Genomic DNA, 23,959 nt, shown 5'->3' on the forward strand with positions numbered 1-23,959 from the left:
TATACAGCAATGGGTTTTGTTAACATCTCAACTCCCAGCACAGTACACTACACAGTAGCTATAGGATACCTGTATTCCAGCACAGTAGCCGCAGGGAAAGGTCTTCCAATTGAGTATATGGGAAATTATTGTGGCTATGACAGAGCACGAAGAAGAGAGACTGAAAACCATGGCCATGTGTAGACAAAACAAGGGGCATGTGGGCACAACACTTTAAAGCAGGTTAAATACTTTTGCACCGCTTTAATGGTGCTGGTGTTTTCACATGCTGGTGCAGTAATTCCAGCCGCCATAGCAAATTTGGCGGCGTAATGTGCCTTATATGACTTGGGGCGCAGCAAACTAAAACTGCTCCTCCTCCGAGGAGTTTTAGTTTGCTGCCCTACAGCCGTGGAGTGAAGCACTGGGCTCTGTGCAGCTCAGGGCTCTGCCAGAAGCCCATGGAGGCAGCCTGGCAGAAGCCCAGGAAGGCAGGCTTTGCCCAAAATTCCCCCCCGCCCCGGAGCCTGCCTGAACTGCACAGGGGCCCAGCTCTTCCCTCTGCAGCTGTGGTGCCCCCCAGGACTGCCTGAGCCGAGTACCTGTAGGCAGGTGCCACCTGGGGGTGGGCTGTCACTGCCAGAGAGAAGTACCAGCCCACCTCACAACCCAGGGACTGCTCCACCAGCCAGCAGCTCACCTTCCCCTCCCCACTGCTGGGGAGGCAACTAAGTTTGGATGTGTGCACAACACAGGGGTTTAGAGGGCCCTAAATTAAAAGCGGTGTTTTTAAAAACCCACTGCTTCAGTTTAGGGCCCCTGTTTCATCTACACATACCCCATGATATGTACTATCCAGGCAAACTGTTACAGTCACTGTCTTAGGAAGGCAATACCTTCTCTTTGGTAGACAAATTCATCTTTCTTTTCCAAAGTATTCACTTCACCAGAAGTTAAGAAACAAACAAACAAACGAAAAAAAAACCATGACTACTTAACTTTTTACCTTTATTGATAGATTTGTAGCACCCAATACAGACTCTTGCTTCCTTTTCCATATACTGTAACTTGCACCTCCGATTGCAACAGATACCACAAAAAACCTGAATTAGAACAAAACTTAAAATAAATATTACAAGAAATAATGCCCTCTATAGTTAAAAGATTACTAGCACCTCCCACTAACAGACCCTGTTTTCACTTGTTTATATCTTTAAAACTACTTTAAGTTACACATGTCATTGTAGGAGACCATTTCTGAAAAAAATGGTCCAGCCATTTCTTAAAATGAGGCTGAGAGAAGTGGAGGGAGAAGGAAGAACGTTTTGCTCATCTTAAAAACTTTGCTTATGGCTGTTTAATTTAGAATCTTCAACATCCCCGTGCTTTTGGAATGAGACTCAAAATTTAGCAGGGATTGTTTGTGTGCCAGCAATAAACACGAACCTGTCCTCCTAAAAATGCACCAAAGTTTGGAAGCAGGTCTTGATACATTCAAAGGACTCATTGGAGTTTCAAACAGATAAGCCTGAAGCATTTCTCTCCTAATGCAGGGATTGAGGGTGCATGAAACTACACATTCAACTACTGAGCAAGTCTCATCAGGCACCTATATACCCATATACTCTCAGGAGCCGCTCCAATTTAAAATGCCCACAGCTTCTCCTGTATTCCACATCTCGCATTTCAAAATAGTGGCAGAGGTGTTCATTCGAGGAGCTTCAGTTAAAGTGCCCCTGCCGCCATTTTGAAGCGTGAGATGCTAAATGCAGAAGCTGCAGCACACTGGAGCCTTCCAATTAGAGATGCTTCAGCAGACTCAATTAACCGAGTCTGCTCTCAAGCATTCTAATCAGCACGTGGCAGAGCACATGTAAAAGTGCCCACCGACACTTGAAAGGCACCAAAGATGAGTGTCTATCTTTGGTATAATAATCCAACAGGAGGCTATTTCCTGGAGTCCTTAGAGCATTTTGGGCCTGACAGTCCCTGTAAAGAGTGGAAAGCTCCCAAGACAGAGGTTTCTTTGGAACCATCAGAGAAATTAGCCAAACTAACAGCCTCTGTTGAGTATGTGCTATGTGTAAAGGATATGCTCCAGCCCAACCTTGCTGGTTCTGAGCAGGACTTTCCTTACAACTGTTCTTATTCTGCTGCCACAAACTCAAGAGCAGGAAGCCTGACCTGTGCTATCCCTAACGTAGTTCACACAACACAGTAGAAGAAACAAAGAAATGAGCAAGGCATGGATATGGAGAATTGTGCTGAAGGAAGTAGATTCCAACAGCTATCTGTGGGAGAAGATTGGAAAAGGCCTGAAAAAGCCATAGTTACAGACATGGAAACACCTAGCCAAGACATGTGGATGTCAATATGATTCCATGTGATTACATTTTCCCTCTTTTGCAGTTTTTTTTAAACTAAAGAAAATCACACAGGAAAAATGCTCCACTAGGTTAAGTTACCAAGTGCCAGACTTAAGATAATCCATGCGCCTTTGACTTTCCCGTGTGCATGAGCTATGACATATTTTTCCATACAACCTCTGCCTTAAGTCCACAACAGAGTAGTAAGTATAAAATATAGCTATATAACAAGGTAGGGATAATTTAATGCAGCAAGTTAAGCAGTGCAACTGAAGACACTAGAGTTGGTACAGTAAGTGAGGAAGGGGACTTCAGGAAGAAAAAGATCAATCTTATAATTAAGGTAGATGAATGCTGTCCTAGAGAAATAGATTCTCTCTCTGCCTCTGTGACAGGAGTTTATGTGACATTAGGCAACTTGCTTAAACCCAGGTATTCAGAGGAGGTGACTAACACTATTCCTTATTTTTAAGTGACCAATTTAAGATCCCAGGTTCAATTTGCAAGAGTACTGAGCCCTCGCAGCTACAATGGAAGTCAGTGGGAACTGTGCTTTAAACAAAGTGCTGGAATAATATGAAGTATTCGGGGGGGGGTGGGGTGTAGAGGGTGGGAAATCAGGTTTTAGGTGTCTCTAAGTGGACACTCAAAATCAGCACACTTGACAATGATCTCAGTGCCACATGCACTGTAAAATTAGAACAGTGTTAATCCTCACCTTACAGGAATGAAAGGAAGATGCATTTGTTAACATATGTCAAGTCCTCAGATGCCGTAAGTGCCATTTAGAAGCCTATGAGAAGGTTAATTTTGTATTCTGAGCAGGCCTTAAACATTATGCAGTAAAAATGGAAAGAGACCATAAACTGAATAACAGTGATAAATGCTGAACAGCCTCTCCTTATATGAATGCCATCCACGCTGTGGAAAAACAGAGCATGTAATCTAGATATCAGGAAAAACTTCTTCACAGTAAGGGTGGCCAAAATTTGGAATGGGTTTCCAAGGGAGGTGGTGCTCTCCCCTACCTTGGAGGTCTTTAAGAGAAGGCTGGATAGGCATCTGACCCCAGCGCTCTTTCCTGCCTAGGCAGGGGATCGGACTCGATGATCTGTTGAGGTCCCTTCCAAATCTATGAATATCATTAAAAAACTGCATAATACATAAGGTTATAGGGGTTTAAACTTTGTATTCTTTGATAGCACCTTGAACAACAGAGGCCTTCCAGCTCTATGAGGAGACACTATAATAATACTGATACTAATAATAAAAATATCTCACCTCTGTTCTTGCATTTCTAATCCTAATTGCTTACCTTTTTTTTTTTTTAACCTAAGCATGTGTGTACACTTCAGAGGGGAAACAAACAGGAAAATTTAACAACAGCAAAGCTTATATTTTGTTACACTGGCCAATTTAAAAAGATTACCATATCATGATTAATTGATTTCAAATGTCAATTATATTGGGTAAACTGCAACCTGTTTTTCCATCATCTGAAAGGCAGAGGAAACTTAATATACCCAGAAAGAGAATAATGTTTAGTAATGAACTTTAACTAGTTATTAATGGAAGATAAAAAGCTTTCCTTCAACTGTATTTTCAAAGAATGAAATTTTACTTTCTCTTTACATTTGCAGAGCACAACGACTCATCTGTTATGCTCTATGAATTTTATTAAAGCCGAGTCCAAGTTTCTTACAAAGAAATGCTGCAAAAGCCTAAAAACTTGCATTAAACTTCTTCCCATCAACATCTGAATTATGCCCAAGTCAGAACGATCTTATCGTAAGTTGTTTTAAATACACCATATAAGAGCATAAGTATTTTGATGCAAACTGTTTCTCTATAACTTACTTTTCCACAAGCACGACAGTGGTGTCTTCTTTTTGTAAATGTGAACTTGACTTGGCAGTTCATGCAGTTTGGTGCCTCTGAATCAGGAACCCATGATGGCTGTTTCTGTCCCAAAACTACAGCTTCTACACCTGCAGGTATTTGATTTTCTCCAGCTTCCAAACTATTTTCTATGTCAGAATGATTACATTTGGAACTTATGTCAGGACTAACTTTGGTGTCTGAGAAAGGAGCCTTTGGGAATACAGAATTCACATCTGGAGGTTCACTCTCAGGTATATTTGCCTTGCTTGCATCTCTCTGATCTACAGTTTTCTGAGGAAGACTGGGCAACTGCTTAGGTCTAGCACCTCCAATAGGTACGTTAGGGACTGGTACTTCACTATTAGTCTGAGTTATTTCTTGCTGAATAACGGATGTATTTTGCTCTGTTGGACACTCAAATTTATAGTCAACATCAGCTATTCTGCAAGTACTGCTAATACTGGGAACCTCCCTAATCTCCTTCAGTTTTATTTTTGTTTCTGTATCATTGCCCTTTTTAAAGTCTGGACTGTTCGTATGTATTAAGTTAATTTGAATTGCATCAGATTCCAGCAGATCACCAATATTTTCTTCTAATGGTTTTGCAATATTGGGCTGAAGACACTGTTCATTTAAGAAGGCATCAAGCTCAGCATCACTTATTAATGTATCATTTTTTAAAAAGTCTTCCTCAATAGCTATATCATTTAAAACTAGATTAGCAATACTTTCAACACAACCATCAACTTGCTGAATATCAGTGCAAAATTCAGGTTTAGATTCTGTAATGGGAAAAACAGAAGCAGTAGCTTTGACTGGTAGAGCATTATCTTTGTTAATCATACTGGTAGTATCCCCCTTCTCTTCAGGTGTAAATCCATTTTTTTCTAAACAACTTTGGTTTAAATATTCTTCCTGTTCAGAAGATTCAGTCTTTTCATAGCGTTCCTTATTATGGAGGCCACTACTAGATCTTCCTGCATGCAGAGTCACAGTATCCCTGACAACATCAACTCTTTCATCTTGAAATATAGGGCCATTTGTGTCTTCTTGTACAACTAATGAACCACATATAGAAACAGCAAGTGGAAAACATGACAATGAGGTTTGGACTTCTTCAGCTAATGCATGTGAAGCTGAAACACTGTTTAATAGTTCATTGGTTTTAAGTTTTGGCCTGCCTAAATTCTCTTCTGCACGTTTTATACTATCTGATACAACTTTGTCCTCTATTTTAAATGAAGAGTCTGCTAAAACACTTTTTCTAGACAACTCTATACTACTTTTGTGCAACTCAGAATTCTTTGGTAGATCAGAAGACACAGACTCCACATTACCTTCATCTTCTGAATCTATATTTTCATCAACACATCCTCCTTGCACCTCTTGACTTATTACACAGCATGCATTTTTATCTAGTAATTCACGAGGCAAATTTTCGTTTGTTGTATTGTCTTTGGAACTGAGCACATTCAGGGTCTGTGACGTTATGAGGAGAGATGCAGCAGTAAGGCCCGTTATTTGTTCCAGTTCATCAAAAGCTTGATCAGACTTTAAAATGTGTGTCCTAGTTTGATCACCACATGAATCCAAGTGCTTCACTTTGGCTACATTTGTTTTTAAAGCTAATTGGCTCAATTCTTTTGTTGCAAGATGCCCTACATCTTGTACTAGCAAGTCCCCACTCCTCTGCTGCACTGTGCTTGAAACATCACTGTAGTCTATTGATGAAATATGAATAGCGGCTGGTAAATCAAAGCCAATCAGAGAGTCCTTGGTATATTGGAAGCCCTCTGATTGCGACTTCTGAATATCATCCTGGCTGCTTGCTGCACAGATAACATTACCTGTGTCATTAATGAGATCGCACACAGGTATACTACCTCTTCCCAGGCTTGAAGGCTGAATTTCATCTGAGGCACCACTATCCACAGTAGACAGAAGATCAAGCCCGGTGACATTCTTTTCATTTGGTGAGGAGAAATGTGGTTGTTCAAAGTTTGCTTCATTTGTTGCCACCTGACTAGTAAAAAAGATTTCTTCCGATATAGTATAACTACTATCATGTTCTTGCACTTTTGGTGTTAAGGATACAGGTTTTAAGTAATCTGATCCTGAAGAGAGCAAGTGGTGCTTTGAGTTGCACTGATCTGGAGCTGTCCTGAAGCAATCATTTTCATCTATTAAAAAAGAAAAAAGAAAACAAAAAAGCAAAGTTCATAACACCTGATCCGCTTTCCCACCTCAAGAAACCCTGAAAATGCATTAACACAATCCCCCACCTCCAAAAACAAAAAAACCCATAACTAAAAGCACAGACCAAGTTAACAGTAATCCTGTATGAAAAAAGGAAGAGAGAGCAAACTAACCTGCATTCTCCTCAAATTCATCAAGTAGCTTGTCCAAGTCACAAACAGCTGCTTTAAAGTAATTGTCCATTCTAGTTACAGGTCTAGAGAGAGACTTTATCCCTCAAGTACCTAAAAAATAGAACATTTCACTTATCTGAAGAAGGACTGATTCACATACTGTTATTGAAACACCATAAAATACTTTTGGGAACATGAAAATGTACCTTTTACAATAAAAGCCTCACTATTTTTGAGTAACTTCTCTCCCCACATGCCTGACCACAGAGATCAAAAACACTGCAATGTGCATCATCCTTTATACACAGCATGCTCTCATAAGAGCCTTCCCAGACAGAGAGAACACAGAATGGGGGACGACTTAAGCACCCTTGCCAAACCCAAATGCATTCTAGATCAGAAGGGCTTACCAGGTCATCAAGTCTGATCACCCACAAGCCATTAAAAATTCACCTTCATGAATTTCAATAAATTGGGTTAAACTAATATAGTTCAGTTTTCAAGAAACTGAATTATTCATGTTCCCGGGACAGATATGAGAAACTGGTATGCCGTCAGGACCCGATACCACTGCACATTATTTTGTATTTAACTACATTACAATGCACTGAACTGAATTGTGAACATTTAACCATGTGATTTAAAACAATGTACCAGTAACCTGCCCTTGTTATGTATTAGTACCATAATACTTGTTTTGCTTGCAGTTTGCAGCCAACATTTTAGTTAAAAATGAAAGCTTGTACTAGGAGTAAAGAAAACAATTAAATGAAACTGCTGCTGTATTTACCTGAATCCTTTGAATGACTTTGAAGGACTTAAAATCCTTAAATGACTTTGACTTTAAAGCAACCCCCCCAGTAATTAGATTTTATATGGAAATTCATGAATTTGCCATCTTAAATTTATCAACCTGCTTCTGTGGCAGGGAAAGCAATCAATGGCTTGGGCGAGGGGCCAGACCCCACTCCTTGCTCTCCTCCTGCCAGCTCCCCCTATTGCCTGCCCCCATGCCGCTCTGTGCCTGTGTCCGTCTCCTCCCTTTTCACAGCCTGACTCCCAAACCCCCTGCCCATCCTTGCCCACCCAATTTTATCTTCCTTTGGGGCAGTCAGCAGCAGCGTAGCCCAGCCCACTCAGGAAGAAGAGGCAGTAGTTCCTGACTGGGCCAGGTCAGGGCCAGAGCACAAGGTAAGAGGGGAGGGGGTAGCTGGGGGAAGGGGAGCAGGTGCCGCATAAGGGGAAAAGGCTAAAAGTTCACCTTATGGTCTCCCCCACACGCCACCTGGCTGCACGCTCCCTCCCTCCACTGCCAAACAAGTCGTTCGGCCCAGGGCAGCTGACAGCTCAGCCCTGGCTTTGGCCCCAAGCCCAGGCCAAAGTCCGAGCTGAGTCAGAGCCTGCCCCAAGCCAGTACTTGAACCCAAGATGAGGCTCTCCCTCCCCCTAAATGATGATTGGGGGGGGAAGGCATAGGTGGAGGGAAACAAAATTATTGTGGGGGGGGGGGCCTGACTGCGTGTGCACATGCATGCATTCTGCTGCCCCCCACCCCCCGAGGTAAGTCTGTGGGGGAAGGGATGAGGGGAGGGGGCAGATTGAGGTCCCTGCAATGAGGAAGGGAGCAGGGCACAGGCAGAGGCAGGGTTTGGGGTGAATGGGGCCCCAGTCAGGCGGGGTGGTGGGACAATTGGAGCCTGGGAAGCTCATCCAGGGAGGGAGTGCTCCCGCCACTGTGCACACCCTGGCAGAGGCCCAGGGGGCAAGTGTCTGTCCAATCTGTGTGTGGGTCAGAGGCAGTGGCACAACACCACGTGCATCCCACTGCCAGGCAGCAGGGGGCATGGCACAGCCCAGCAGCAGCAGGCACATCAAATCGCCCCGCTCCCAGGGCAGCTCCAGCAGGTGCAAGCTGCATGTGCCCCCTCAGTTCCTGTTGGGATGTACACACTGCACAGCAGCACGAGCCCCTGCCGGTCCCGGACAAGCTGCCTGGGCTCTGATTATCCCAGCACCTGGCTCAGACAGAGCCCTATTCCCCCTAGCACCTGCCTATGCCCAACTCCCTCCCTCACTGCTGGGGCCTCAAATCTGCTCCCACCCCCAAGCCCCTTCCCCTTCACAAAACAGACAGACTGATACTTGCCTGCTATGCTGGGCAGCCAATCATCCACATGCCAGGCTGTGATCCTGGCTGCATGCATGCCCCATCCCACCCCTGCTGCAGCTGCCCGGAGCCCACAGCCAGGCTGTCTTATGGCCCTGCCTGCTGTCCCGCATTTGGAGGTGCTGAGCCTCATTAGCCCCAACCTTATGCCACCTGAGGGGACCTTCATTTTGGATCCAAGTAAATAGGATACTACAATTTATAGGGTAGTGCTATACCTTCTGCAAAAGTGGGTGCACAAGAATTAAAATTCACAAACCTAATTAGGTTCAAGATGGCTGAGAAACATTTTGAGTAGACTAGCATCTCTTTTATATCCCTATACCCTGAGCCATGGATTAGCCACTGCAACTGTTCCCAAGGGACTTTTTTGTGGGCTGTGTATAACTGATCATCAACTATATCCTCTCTTCATCCACAAAAAGGTACAGCAAACAGGAGTAATGAAGAATTTAAACAGGACATCTTGGTGTCCTGTGACCAGTGGGGTCCCCCAAGGCTCTGTCCTTGGACCCATACTGTTCAACATCTTCATTAATGATATGGACACTGGAGTCAAAAGTGGACTGGCCAAGTTCGCTGATGACACCAAACTTTGGGGAAAAGCATCCACACCAGAAGACAGGCAGGTGATCCAGGCTGACCTGGACAGGCTCAGCAAGTGGGCAGACGAGAATCTGATGGTGTTCAACGCCGATAAATGCAAGGTTCTCCACCTTGGGAAGAAAAACCCTCAGCATCCTTATAGGCTCGGCAGTGCTATGTTGGCTAGCACTATGGAAGAAAGAGACTTGGGGGTCATCATTGACCACAAGATGAACATGAGCCTGCAGTGCGATGCTGCGGCTAGTAAAGCGACCAAAACGCTGGCTTGCATCCATAGATGCTTCTCAAGCAAATCCCGGGATGTCATTCTCCCCTTGTACTCGGCCTTAGTGAGGCCGCAGCTGGAGTACTGCGTCCAGTTTTGGGCTCCACAATTCAAAAAGGATGTGGAGAAGCTTGAGAGAGTCCAGAGAAGAGCCACGCGCATGATCAGAGGTCAGGGAAGCAGACCCTACGATGACAGGCTGAGAGCCCTGGGGCTCTTTAGCCTAGAAAAGCGCAGGCTCAGGGGTGATCTGATGGCCACCTATAAGTTTATCAGGGGTGACCACCAGTATCTGGGGGGAACGTTTGTTCACCAGAGCGCCCCAAGGGATGACGACTAGGTCGAATGGTCATAAACTACTACAAGACCGTTTCAGGCTGGACATAAGGAAGAATTCTTTTACTGTCCGAGCCCCCAAGGTCTGGAACAGCCTGCCGCCGGAGGTGGTTCAAGCACCTACATTGAACACCTTCAAGAGCAAACTGGATGCTCATCTTGCTGGGGTCCTATGAACCCAGCTGACTTCCTGCCCTTTGGGCAGGGGGCTGGACTCGATGATCTTCCGAGGTCCCTTCCAGCCCTAATGTCTATGAAATCTATGAAATAAATATAGTGCATACAATCTTACACACTTCTTTATGTAAGAGGTAACTAGAACAGAAAGAATACAAAATAAGTTAGAAGCACTGAGGGGAGAAAAAAAAAAAAATAGGTTACCGATACTATGAATACATGGTTTTAGATTACATATTGTGCCTTTCTGTATTTCAAAGTAAATCTTCCATAGTTACCATTTCATTTTTCTTTTTTATAGTAAAAGATCTTCATTAAGCCACTGTGTAAAATAAAAATCTTTGGAAATATTATTAAAAAGAGAAAAAAAAACTGTAGAACAACCACTATTACAGAAGTCACTACTGAATGTTAGAACTTTGCATCAAAGAACTGAAATACCTGTACACTTTTAGTGTTGGTATTCAGATTAGGTTTACCATATTTCCGGTTCCAAAAAAGAAGACACCTGTTGGGGCAACACCTCACAGCCAACCCACAACCCCCTGGCCCTGCCAGTGCTCCTCATTCATAACCTGCAGCCCCCTGGCCCTGCTGGTGCCCCTCACTCCCAAACCATAGCCCCCTGGCACTGCCAGTACCCTGCACTCCTTCCCCCTGCCCCTTCAGTGCTTCTCACCCCCAAAACACAGCCCCCTCCCCCACAGCCCTGCCAGAGGGGGCCCCCAGCTGCCCCCATCCCAACTGGGCCTGAGCGCCTGGCACAGACTGGAGGGAAGAGGAGAGGATGCCTAGGCTGAGGCTCCAGTGCTGTGCCAAGTGGCCTGGCCATGCCCCTCACCCCTGGGCAGCAGCCCCTGGCCACCTTGCCCCTGCAAGCACAGGCACCAGGCCCTGAGGCTGCCAGCCTGGCTATGGAGCTCCCTGCTGCCCTCAAAGGCCCACCCCCCAAACCTCTTCTCCCACTGGAAGGGCAGGTGCCTCCCATCTGCCCTGCTGCTGCCCGGACAACTTCCCACAGTACCAACAAGCACCCGCCCTCCTCATACACCCACCAATCCACCACCAGGACAGTTCCCAAGTCCTGGTCTTCCAACCCCTGCTCCCCAGATTTACCTGCCTGGCTGCATGCTGGCCACATGCCTGTGCATGTACATGGTGCTCCCTGCCTCCAATCACCCTCTCCCCCTGCTCCCACCACCAAAGCAGGGCAAAATCCCAGACATTTGTTCAGATTTCAAAAAACTACCCAGATGGAGATCAGAGGACCCAAAAAGAGGACAGATCTGGGAAAAGCCAGACATATGGAAACCCTACTTCAGATACTTCCACTCCCTTTTAAGGGATAAACCCTCATAGTCCAGGGCAGGGCTCTCCAGCTGGCAGCCCACAGGCTACATCCAGCTTACAAGCAGTTAAAATGAAGCCCTCGGTCTCCTGCCTGGCTGCTGCTCTCATCCCATTGCTCCTGCTGCTGTCACTGGAAGGACAACCTTGTAAAAGAGCTGCTTGTGTACTGCAATGAACTACTCAAACATCTTTGCAAGCCAATAATATATACAAATGCTCCAAGTTTAGACGTGTGCCACCTCAAGTTGCAAATTCCTGGTGTTTTATATTAAAACCACTAGATTTAGCTTTTTACCCTAAACATAAGAAGAAAATCAGATTGCCAGAAGCAACTGTTTTATATTTTTAGAGCTTAAATTTGGGTTTCATTTTCAAATGAAAGCACCTGAGGAAAAAACACATTTCTTACTAATTTGGCTGGCTGGGCTGAGCTGTTCAAGACAAAACAGAAAGAGAAGCAAACTGAAAAAAGAAGGAAGGCGGCTCTACATTAACCACTGCTTAACTCCTGAAGAACATTTTAAAAGAAGCAAGGACTGGACCAACTACAAGACTGCAGTACATTTAGACAAGTACGAGACCGGTGTAAGACCTAAAGAACTGCACTGCATTTGAAAACTTGTATAAGTCTATCCCAACCATGCAGTTGGTCCAATAAGAGATCACCCACACAAATCCTCACCTCACATATTTCCTGCATCATCACAGCTATAACGTCACTCCAACACTACCAAAATATTTTAAGGTTTAGAAACGTTACTGATTAAAAGAGGACAGAGTAATGAAAGAGACTGGGGAAAAAATTATCTTCATCCTATTAAAACTTCCATGAACCTCACCCTATAGCTTTTTAGCTAACAGAGAGGATTTCATGGAGTGTAAGCTCTTGGCAGCAGCGACTGTACTTAAGCAACAGGCACAAGGCTCTGTTGCTTAGTAGGACTTCTGGCAGTGCCACAACAAAAGCAAACACCTATCCTCAACTAGTTGTAGAAGACTGCTGAAAACAATGCGACACCTCCCTCAGAGAAAGACACAGACTAGAACCACCTGGCACCTACACACGTTTTTTCTGGGGTAGGGAGAGGCATTTTAATTAGAGCAGCTCTTGGGAGCCACTTTAATTAAGACGCCCGCATTGGCTCGTGTATTCAGTGTCCCATATTTCAGAGAGGCAGCGGGGGTGCTTTAACTAAAACTTGAGCTTCAGCTAAAACACCCCCACTGCCATTTTGAAATGCAGAGATGCTGAATACAGGAGACACTGCCACATGCTGGAGCATTCCAACTGGACTGATGGATTCAACAGCTATTAAAGCGCCAATAAAACCTGCTGAAGTGCACGATCTATGCAGATATTGGGCAAGCCATGTAAAACTGATGAGGTTCCTCTTCTGACCATGCACTGCAAGCTAAAAGTAAAGCATTGCTTTTTTTTTTTCTTCCACATCTGTCAGTAGCCTTAGATTGCTCCTTTTTAATCAGAATGTAGGGGTGCACTGAAAGATTTTCTTGGCCAATAGCCGATTATTAACCAGCCATATCAGCTGATACTGATCCAATAGCTGATTTACAGGAATGCAGCCCGGAAGTTTGGAGAGCAGCATCCTGCTGGTAAGTCTCTGTCTGGGAAAGGGCGTGGCAGGGGGCAAAAACAGACTGAAGCCCCCATGGCGAGGGAGGGAAGCAGGCAGGGGCAGGCACTGCCCACCCAGGCCGGTGAATAGGATCCCAGGGCCAGGAGTGGGACAGAGCCGTGAGTGGCTTGTCCAGGGGCCACGAGGTAGGGGGCTGGGGGGGCAGCTCCCCACTGCTGCATACAACTCTGTGGGAGACACGGAGGGCATGTGCATGGAATGAGGGCAGGTTTGGAGCCGGGGGATGCCGGCTTGGGCCAGGGGATGCAGCAGCCTCTTTCCGGAAAAGGGGCTGGGCCAGCTCAGGCAGCAGCAGTAGTGTTGAGGAGGTGGCTACAAGGGGGACTACAGGGAATTCTGGGGTGGCCATAGCCCCCTAAGTCCCTTCCTAGTGCTATCCTTGTTCTGGGCACCAGGGCTCCCGAGGGAAAGACAGCAGAACAGAGTGCCCCAAGCAGGGGCAGAACTAAGGGGGGCTTGGTGGGCAATGGCCACCCCAAAATTCCCTGTAGCCCCCCTCATAGCCACCCCTCCCAGTGCCACTGCCAACACCTGCCCCACACAGCTGAGCCCATCCTACCTGCCCTGAGTGCAGCCCTGACCCAGCCCACCTACCAAGAAGAGGCTGGAGCAGCCCCTATCCCTGAGCCCACACCAGGAAGCCTGCCTCTGCCACACAAACACACACAAATCCAGGGGGCACATGGCCCCCATACCTCCCCCCAGGGGTGCACGCAGCTGCAGGGAGCTACACCCCTCCCCACCCTCCTGCGCCCTCTGGACAAGCTGCCCGTGTCCCTGTCCCGCTCCTGCCCCCAGGATGCTATTTACTGCCCTGGCTGGGCAGCACCTGCCCTTGCCCCAGCTCCTGCCTCAGCATAGGGACCTCTATTTGCCCTCCTCCCCCCACATGTCCCTTCCCTCCCCCACACCCCTCCCTCGATCAGACTTACTGGCAGGACACTCTTCAAGTTGCTGGGTTGCATTCCTGGTTGCATGCATGCTGTGGATGCACACCACATTTATCGGTGGTATTATCAGCAAAAAAAAAAGCTGACTGCTGATAATGTTAATTTTACTGTTATTGCTGCTGATCCAAAATGCGACCAATATATTAATGCAACTCTCTCAGAACGTTGTAGATTAGGAAACATTTGCACCAGTGTACAAAAGACAATGATGTTACATGACTAAACTGCTTCAAGATCACTTCTGTTACCACAGTGAGAAATCATATCACTTTACCTGCACAATCTGTTCTCTCAGCATTCTTCTGTGTAATGAACTGCCTTTGAGACACATGAAATGCCCTTGCTTTTCATACCAAGAACATTTCTTCAAGACACAGAATCACAGAAATTAAGGGCTGGAAGGGATCAAATGATCTCAGCAAGGTGTCTGTCCAGTCTCCTCTTGAAGACTTCCAAGGTTGGGGACTGTACCACCTCCTTGGAAAGTCTATTCCAGATTCTGGTTACCCCTACTGTAAAGAAGTTCTCTCTTACATCCAACCTGAAACCATCCTCTAACAGTTTATGCCCACTGCTCCCTAGTGAATATTTTTTCTCCCAACTCCCAATATCCACTCCTCACATGTCAGGTCCAATTCTTCTTTGGGGTTACCTCCTCTATACCCCATCCAAGCTCCACCCAGTTATTAAAACATCAGTTATGCCCTTGGCTGTCAATGGGTGTTCTCCTTTTCTTTGATGCTTTAGGCCTGCGGTCATCTCGTGCCTGATTCAATGATACGGCGACTAAGCCAGCTAAAAGTCAGTCGGTCAGGGCCTGGTAAATGGAAGAGAAATGAACACCACCACAAAGCAAGAAAACTGGAAATCAGGTAAGAAGTCTCTTAGCCCCTAGGGCCGTTGCAACTGCTGGCTGCAGCCTCCAGCAACACAGTAAGTTAGCCCTGAGGGCTGCAGGCGATTCCCCATGCCCCAGCCCTCTCAAATAAGAGAAACTCAAAGAAAAGCATAAGAGAATTTCTGGCCAATTTTTCCTATAAACTCAGGCATTTATATTGGCCTTAGACACTTTGGCGTCTGTCCCCTGTGCTTGTACGGCCCCGGTCAGTTCCTCAGGGGGAAATGGGCCTGTTTACCGTCCCTTACTAACTCAGCTCTGTTTGAGTAATGAAGTCCAATTCTCCCACCAGCATCCTTCCGGCCTGGGACTGTCGCTGGTTTTCCCTTTCCCCTTTTCCAGGTGGCTGGAGCCCAGCCTAACAGGCACCCCACCATCAGAAATGAAAGTAAAGAGAAACTAAATCAAAAAGACCTTGTCTGGTGTGTTGCCAGCTCTCCTGCAGCTGCCTTGCTCTCCTGGGGTGGCTTCCTGCCAGTTCTCCTTGCAGCTCTCGCTGTTGCAGGCTCAGTGGCAGTGTCCTGGACTACTGACACTCCTCCAAGCTCCCGAGCTGAAAATCAACCTTCTCCCCATCTCCCGGGGTTCTCTCTCTAGCATCCCAATGCTCCCAGGGTTGCATTCACCCATGTCCATCCTGGCCTCCTTCCATTCATATTCATAGATTCATAGATGTTAGGGTCGGAAGGGACCTCAACAGATCATCAAGTCCGACCCCCTGCATAAGCAGGAAAGAGTGCTGCGTCTAGATGACCCCAGCTAGATGCTCGTCTAACCTCCTCTTGAAGACCCCCAGGGTAGGGGAGAGCACCACCTCCCTGGGGAGCCCGTTCCAGACCTTGGCCACTCGAACTGTGAAGAAGTTCTTCCTAATGTCCAGTCTAAATCTGCTCTCTGCTAGCTTGTGGCCATTGTTTCTTGTAACCCCCGGGGGCGCCTTGGTGAATAAATCCTCACCAATTCCCTTCTGTGCCCCCGTGATGAACTTATAGGCAGCCACAAGGTCGCCTCTCAACCTTCTCTTGCGGAGGCTGAAAAGGTCCAGTTTCTCTAGTCTCTCCTCGTAGGGCTTGGTCTGCAGGCCCTTGACCATACGAGCTGCCCTTCTCTGTACCCTCTCCAGGTTATCCGCATCCTTCTTGAAGTGTGGCGCCCAGAATTGCACGCAGTACTCCAACTGCGGTCTGACCAATGCCCTATAGAGGGGAAGTATCACCTCCCTGGACCTATTCGTCATGCATCTGCTGATGCACGATAAAGTGCCATTGGCTTTTCTGATGGCTTCGTCACACTGCCGGCTCATGTTCATCTTGGAGTCCACTAGGACTCCAAGATCCCTTTCCACCTCTGTGCCACCCAGCAGGTCATTCCCTAGGCTGTAGGTGTGCTGGACATTTTTCCTCCCTAGGTGCAGCACTTTGCATTTCTCCTTGTTGAACTGCATCCTGTTGTTTTCTGCCCACTTGTGCAACCTATCCAGGTCTGCCTGCAGCTGTTCCCTGCCCTCCGGCGTGTCCACTTCTCCCCATAGCTTTGTGTCATCTGCAAACTTGGACAGAGTACATTTCACTCCCTCGTCCAAGTCGCTGATGAAGACATTAAAGAGTATCGGTCCAAGGACTGAACCCTGCGGGACCCCACTGCCCACACCCTTCCAGGTCGAGACTGACCCATCTACCACGACTCTTTGGGTGCAACCCTCTAGCCAATTCGCCACCCACCGGACTGTGCAGTCATCCACATCACAGCCTCTTAACTTGTTCACCAGTATGGGGTGGGATACCGTATCGAAGGCCTTCCTGAAGTCTAAGTATACGACATCCACCCCTCCTCCTGTGTCCAGGCATTTCGTAACCTGGTCATAGAAAGAGACTAGGTTGGTCAGACACGATCTGCCCGCCACAAACCCATGCTGGTTTCCCCTCAGCATAATTTGCCCTGCCGGGCTCTCACAAATGTGAGCCTTGATAATTTTTTCAAAGACTTTACCAAGGATGGAGGTGAGACTGACCGGCCTATAGTTGCCCGGGTCCTCCTTCCTCCCCTTTTTGAAAATGGGGACCACGTTAGCCCTTTTCCAGTCTTCTGGGACTTGGCCCGTGCGCCACGAACTTAGCCCGTGCGCCATTCTTGGCAGTGCCCATTCTTGGCAGTGGGCCTGAAAAACCGGCACAGCCGCAGAGAGGGCCAATCCAGATGGAGCAGTTGCTAGTAAAGCAGAGTTCCTGCGGCAGCTGCCAGTCCATTGTTGTTGTCAGCTCCGGCTGGGCCAGTAAGCTACTTCTCTCTCTGGCTGCAGGCTCAAAAGGGGCTTTTCTTGCCTCTTCACACATACAATCTCCATAGCCACAACCCAGTCCTTCGCTTTTAGACTTAAATGCAACACAAATATAAGCAAACCAGTTCACAAACTAAACTTTACCACTGCTCTGGGTCAATGCCCCCCCACCAGCCATTCTTCCCTTTTAGCTGCTCAATCTAGCTCCCCTGGGCAGCCTGGGTGTCCCTCGGCCTAGTTCCTGGGAGAGAAGGGCTTCCGGAAACTCTTCCCCCGCAATATACAGGGCCAAAGTCCCCCCTTTACCTCAGGCCCTAGGTTTATATACCTCTAAGTCACACCCCTTCCAGTCATGTGGCTCCCCAGCCACACACAGGGCTTTCCCTTTTTCCTAATGGCCAGCCTGTGCTCCTCTGCTACAGCCCCACACAGCAGGCTTGGTCTGCTGCATTCTCCACTTACATGGCCTGCATATATCCATATGCAGATATAATCTGGCATGATAAAAGGCTACTAACATTGTGCAGGGAAGAAAGAATGTGCACACAACCAATTTTTTTTTTGCTGGACAAAGCTTGTCTAGCAAGTTCCTTACCAACAACCTTGTGAGGAGCCTGCACACACAGGTGGACTCTGCACTGGCTTGATTACAGTAAAAATACTGTAGAATGGGAGAGATTCTGGAGTTGTGAAGTAGACAAGCATAGGGAACAAGCATGAGATTTTACCAAGGAGAGATGGAGAGAAGTGAGAAAAAGTGAACCTAGTACACAAAGTTAGGAACACAACACATAATGAGAAAGCGAAAGAGAAGAGAAATTGGAAAGTTGGGAGAAAGAAGAGGATGGATACACACACAGGGGGGAAAAAAAAAAGATAAAGTGTTAACAGAGACAATGGAAAACGATACTACAGAACACAGAAAAAAAGTAAAATTAAAGTGAAGAAAAGAACATTTTTGCTAGTTTCCTATTTTAATTACAACAGCAGACGTAAAGTGAGCTAATGACCAATCATGCTGTCTTTTAAATCAACATGTTAAAGCATGCTATCAGGAGAGAAATTCACCTAGGAACTAACCCAGATAGAGCTGTAAGTATCTATATTTTTACATCAGTTTTTATGTCAGTTTCCCCACACCTTTCTTCTGTGGTTGCATCTACCCTAGTTTCTATAAAATAGGGTCAGTTGCTGTGGCCCTCCAAAACAAAAAAAAAAGGTTTTTTTGAAAACTACAAAACTATATTGATTATTCAGCGGTGTCATCTGCAGCAAGACAATGCACAGGGTTATACCGAGAGGCAGATTTTAAGATGAGAAGAAGGTCTGAGTTCCAATTGCCTAGAGATAATAAGTAACTGCATGACATTTTAAAAGAAAGTCATTACCCTTAGCCAAAGTCCAGGTAGGACAACTACATTCTACCTATCCAAGTTCTCAGGGTTTTTTTGTACTGGAGATTTCACCTTGCTCCTTGTTGCCTCTCTCAAAAATAACAAAATTAGTGCCGATACCACTATATATCAAACACAAGGTGTCAAATTCACCCCAGGCTGGATCCAGACAAAAAGGGCTACCATGTTATTAGCAAGGGCTGTATTACCTGAATCCAAGATGAATCCGAATTTAAGACAACCCTCCAATAATTAGTTTCTATGTCTGGAAAATTTATAAATTTGTTATAATTTTCTACGTTCAGAACATAATTACTGGAAGATCATCTTAGATTTTCCCCCTATAGCTGCAGCATGGAAAGCAGCAGCAGAGTGCGCAGATGGTGGGATCAAGCCATTTGACCCCTGTCCCTTGCTCCCTATGCCTGTCCCCTCTATTTTCTCCCCGTTTCATCGACACCTGCCCCCCTGCTAGCTGCTGCCCCTACAATGCCTGCACCCCATCCCTTCCCCTCCTACCACTCTCTGCCATACCCCCTTGCATTCACCAACTTTCACCCCAGCAGGGCTCCAGTTCTACTCCAGCCTAGGGCACAGAACACGTGTCTGCTCTAGCCCCAGTACACCCTAGTAGTAGGTGTGGCGGTGACAGCATCTCCATCCTGGGCTGTGGGGCCAAGTGGGAGCTGCTGCTACTACATCAACTCAAATGGCACAGAAGCCCTGCTAGAGCCGGAGCCAGAGCAAGGTTAAGCAATAGGGGAAGGAGAGGGTGCCGGAAGAGGTAGGCAGGGGTGAGGCATCAGCTGCAGCTCTGACCCCCCACCCCAAACCCCCACCTTGCATTCGAATCCAAGACAAGGGATTCCCCGCCCCCACCATCCATGTTAAACAGAAGGAGGGGTATTGTCTTGGATTAAAGTAAATACAGTTATTGCAACTTAAAAAGTTTGTTCCTTACTTCTAGTCTGAAAGTATCTAATTTCCAGCCATTGATTCTTACCTGTCAAATTAAAGAGCATTTTTATCAACTTTGTGTTACCAATGTAGGCATTTCTGATGGATCAAGTCATCCCTGAACCTGTTTCAATAAGCTAAGATGACATAGCTTTGCAAGCCTCTTAAGTATATTTTCTAATCATTCTTATGGATGTTCCCTGAACCCTCCGCTGTTGGTGTCTGTACTTCAACGATATTAAATAAAGATACTTCAGCAGAGGTCAAAAGTACCAAATAGCGTAGTAATGGAACCTCTTCTCTTATTCACCATTCTTATTTATATCTCTAAGAATCATCCCAACTCTTTCACTCAAAAGCACTGCACTGGGAATTCATGGTTCAACTGCCCAAAACCCCTTTTACAGTTGCTCCTTCCTGTAAATATAGCCTACATTCAGCTATACTAAAGTGCTCATTCCATCCCAGGCACAGTTAAGTGACTATATATTACTGTCATCTCAGTTTGTACAATTTTCTTCTAGTAAGCTCTATGGGTTAGCAGCATTTGGGTATAACAGAACATTACTTTTAATGGTACTCATAGCAATTACTGTGGTTTTGTTGATGTAAGCCACTTTGCGACCACAAGCTTTGCATGAATTATTTGTATTTTTTAATTTCTCACAGTGAAAGAATATTCATATTGTAAAAGTGTTTTTGCCTGTAGTGAACAAAGGACCCAAGACCAAGAGGACTTTACATGTAGGAGAAAGATGGCAAGGACTCCTGGCTGCATCAAACAAGCAAAAATTCTGAAAAATTAAAAAACTTTTCCTTTTGAGGAACATTCACACATTTTATTTACCAAGATAGATAAAAGGTAGAGGACCATGCAAACACAGGTGGTAAGAAGACAGATTGCTCAATTTCAGGGTAAGAGGAAAGATGCAATTTGCCATATTTATATCAATACAAGATCTCACTACTATGAGTTAGTTAAAGAAATATGTTTAGAACCTTCCTTCAAAGGCTATACAAATCTCCACTCTTTTCAACTCAAGTTTTAAAGACATGCTCCTATTCCGCTCTGTCACATGTGATATCCTTTCGAAATATGGCGGCCAAAACATTAAAATGTTATTTTTCAAAAGCACAAAATAATATGCAGTGGCGACTGCATATTAGAGGTGCACCAATACATCAGTCCGGTATCAGATCGGTACAGATATTAAAAAAACTGGCTGTATTGGATATCGGCCTGATAGGGCCAATAATTTGGCAGATAAACACCTGTTAGCGCAGCACTCAGGCAACGTGGAACAAAGCTGGGAGCGTGGAGATCTGCCTCCAACTGGTAAGTCCGGCGTGGTGGACAGGGAGGGGGGAGGATCAAACACCCCCCGCAGTGAAGGATAGGGCAGGTGCTGCACAAGTGGGGCAGGGGGGAGGGGGGGAGGAGGTATGCCCCTGGACCTGCGTTGGGCAGAGCAGGATGAGGCGGGTTGCAGCCAGGGCTGCATAGGGCTATTCTCGATGAGGGCTGGGCTTGGATCAGGCACCGGGAGGATGCTGTATCTACCCCAAATTTTGTCACCACTCTGCTCCCAGTGCTGCCACTGCCAGATACTCAGCACAGCCCCGGCTCTTCCAGATGCATGCGTAGAGGTGGGGCATTTAGCCGGGGTTGTGCTGGTTGGTTAGCGGCGGCGGTGCTGGGAGCGGAGCAGCAGTAAAGTTTGGGGTGGCTGCAGCATCTTCCCAGCGCTGCCAGCACCTCAGTGGGGGCTAGGCTTAGAGCAGAAGAGCCCTGCCCAGCTCTTGCTGCAGCCTGCTCTGCGCAGATCCAGGGGGCACGTGCCCCCCCGCCCATGCCCTCGCGGGGTGTAAGCAGCAGCAGGAGCTGTGCCCCCTGCCCTGGGTGGTCAGCACCTGTCCCTGCCCCTCCCTCACCATGGGAGGCGGTGATCTTCCCACCCCCTCATGCCCATTCACCACACTAGACTTACCATCTGGAGGCATCTGTATCAGAAATTGGATCTTATTGGCCGATTTGACTCCTTAAATATCAGCTATCGGTATTGGTCCCAAAAATCTCTATCGGTGCACCCCTATTGGATATTAGATTGTACGATCTCAAATTTCATTTAGGACTAAGTCACAATACTCCAAAAGATGTGAAGATAAAACTTCTGGGTATAATAAATGACTCCTTTCTAGAAAAATGCATCCTGAAACGTACAAGAGAAGCAATTCTAAACCCAATCCCGAGTAACACACAGGACCAGGTTTCAAAAGGTATCATAGAAGAGCCACTTTGCAATGGCGACCAGAACAATAACATTTAAACAACATAGCATGGTGGATTTGTTTGGCTTACTCTCTCCCACTGACATACAACTTGAGGAAAAGAAACTACATAAAAATGAGGAAGTTAAAAAGAAATTAAAAATAGTAAAAAAAACCCCAAAAAACAGGAGGCCTGCAGACAGCCTGGAAGCTGTTTAAAAATACTATATTAGAGGCTCAGGAAAAGTGGATATTGTATTTAGAAAGGGTAGCAAGCAGTCCAATAAAACCCTTGTATGGTTTCATGGCGAGGTTAAGGAGGCCATTAAAGGCCAAAAAGCCTCCTTCAAAAAGTGTCATCAAATGAAGAAAACAGGAAAGCATACAAACTCTGGCAGGTCAAGTGTAAAAGCAAAATAAGTCAGGTAAAAAAAGAATTCAAGGGACACCTTGTTAAAGATGCTAACGTTAATAATAAGAGCTTTTTAAAATAAGCAGAAACAGGAAGCCAGCAAGAGAACCAGTACAACTGTTAGATGACCAGGCATAAAACAATGAACTTTGAGATGGTAGAGCCATATTAGAGAAGCTAAATGAACTGTTTGCATGTTTTTGCTACTGGGGGAATTCCCATACCAGATCAGTTCCTCCTAGCAGATAAGTCTGAAGCGACACTAGAAGAAGTTTCAGAACAAGCTGATAAACACTAATGGGTCACTGGGACAAGATGGCATTCACCTAAGAGTTCTGAAGGACTTCAAATGTGAAATGGAAGAACTACTGGCAATAATATGCAACCTATCATTACAAACAGCCTCTGTGCCAGAAGACTAGCAGGTTACCTCATCATCAAAAAGGGCTCCAGAGGCGATCCTGGGAACTAGACCAGTGAGTCTCACTTCCATACCTGGCAGAATCTATAATAAAGAATAGAAGTCAGCAGTCACAATACCAGGCACTGGTACAGATTGGTTACACACTAGCTAAGCAGCAGTTTTGCAAAAGAGGACCTGGGACAATACAGTGGACAATAAGCTGAATATAAGCCATCAGTATACCCTTGCTGAGAAGGTGACTAACAGCATACTGAGCTGCAACAGCAGGAATATTACCAGCAGATCAAGGAAAGTGATTATTTCCCTCTACTCAACACTGATGAGGCCACATCAGGGGTACTGTGTTCAGTTTTGGGCCCCCACTACAGAAAATATATGGAGAAATTGGATCGAGTCCAGCAAAGGGCAATGAAAATAATTAGGGGGCTGGGACACATGACTTCTGAGAAGAGACGAGGGAACTGGGTTTTTTTAGTCTAGAAAAGAGAAGACTAAGAGGGGATTTAATAGCAGCCTTCAACCACTTGAAGGGGGTTAAAAAAGGGGTTGGAGCTGGACTGTTCTCAGTGGTGGCAGATGACAGAATAAGGAAGACTGGTCTCAAGTTGAAGCAAGGAAAGTTTAGGTTAGATATTAGTAAAAACCTCTTACTAGGAGGCTAGTAGAGTACTGGAACAGGTTACCCAGAGAGGCTGTGGACTCTCTGTCCTTGAAGGTTTTTAAGATCCAGGTAGATAAAGCTTTGGCAGGGATGGTCTTGCTTTGAGAAGGGGCTTGGATTAGGTGACCTACTGAGGTCCCTTCCAACCTTGATTTTCTATGATCCTACATGGAAAAATATGACATGCTGGGGAAGAGTCAGCATGGGTTTTGTAAAGGGAAATCCTGCCTCACCAAACCATTCAAGTTATTTGAGGATGTTAACAAGTATGTGGACAAGGGGGATCCAGGTGACACAATATATTTGGATTTTTCAAAACTTTCAACAAGATCCCTCACTGAAAGCTTGTAGAGGCAGATAGTACAGTCAGATTCAAAGGGACTCAATAAATTCATAGATGACAGATCCATTAATAGATAGTAAACAAAAGAGTAAGGGGGCTATGACAGGGATAAGATCACTCTAGATAGAACCTGTTCATGTGTACTCCCCTCTAAAGTATCCCCTACCTACCTCAGTTAGAGACAAGATACTGGGCTAGATGAAGCATTGGTCTGGCCCAT

At 46.0% G+C, this 23,959-nt stretch overlaps 1 protein-coding gene across 2 annotated transcripts in view; it reads right to left on the bottom strand.

The window, feature by feature from the left end:
* Nucleotides 1-23,959, bottom strand: part of ZFYVE16 (zinc finger FYVE-type containing 16) — a 61,903-nt gene that overhangs the window by 31,679 nt on the left and 6,265 nt on the right. For both annotated transcript variants that reach the window (XM_006269978.4, XM_006269977.4), the window contains exons 2-4: nucleotides 6,596-6,706; nucleotides 4,203-6,406; nucleotides 986-1,082 (exon numbers count right to left, since the gene is read on the bottom strand). In XM_006269978.4, the coding sequence (XP_006270040.2) occupies nucleotides 986-1,082; nucleotides 4,203-6,406; nucleotides 6,596-6,665 (2,371 nt within the window). In that variant the 5' untranslated portion in view covers nucleotides 6,666-6,706. The remainder of the gene's footprint in view (nucleotides 1-985; nucleotides 1,083-4,202; nucleotides 6,407-6,595; nucleotides 6,707-23,959) is intronic.

The sequence above is a fragment of the Alligator mississippiensis genome, chromosome 3, assembly GCF_030867095.1.
Source record: "Alligator mississippiensis isolate rAllMis1 chromosome 3, rAllMis1, whole genome shotgun sequence".
NCBI lineage: Eukaryota > Metazoa > Chordata > Crocodylia > Alligatoridae > Alligator > Alligator mississippiensis.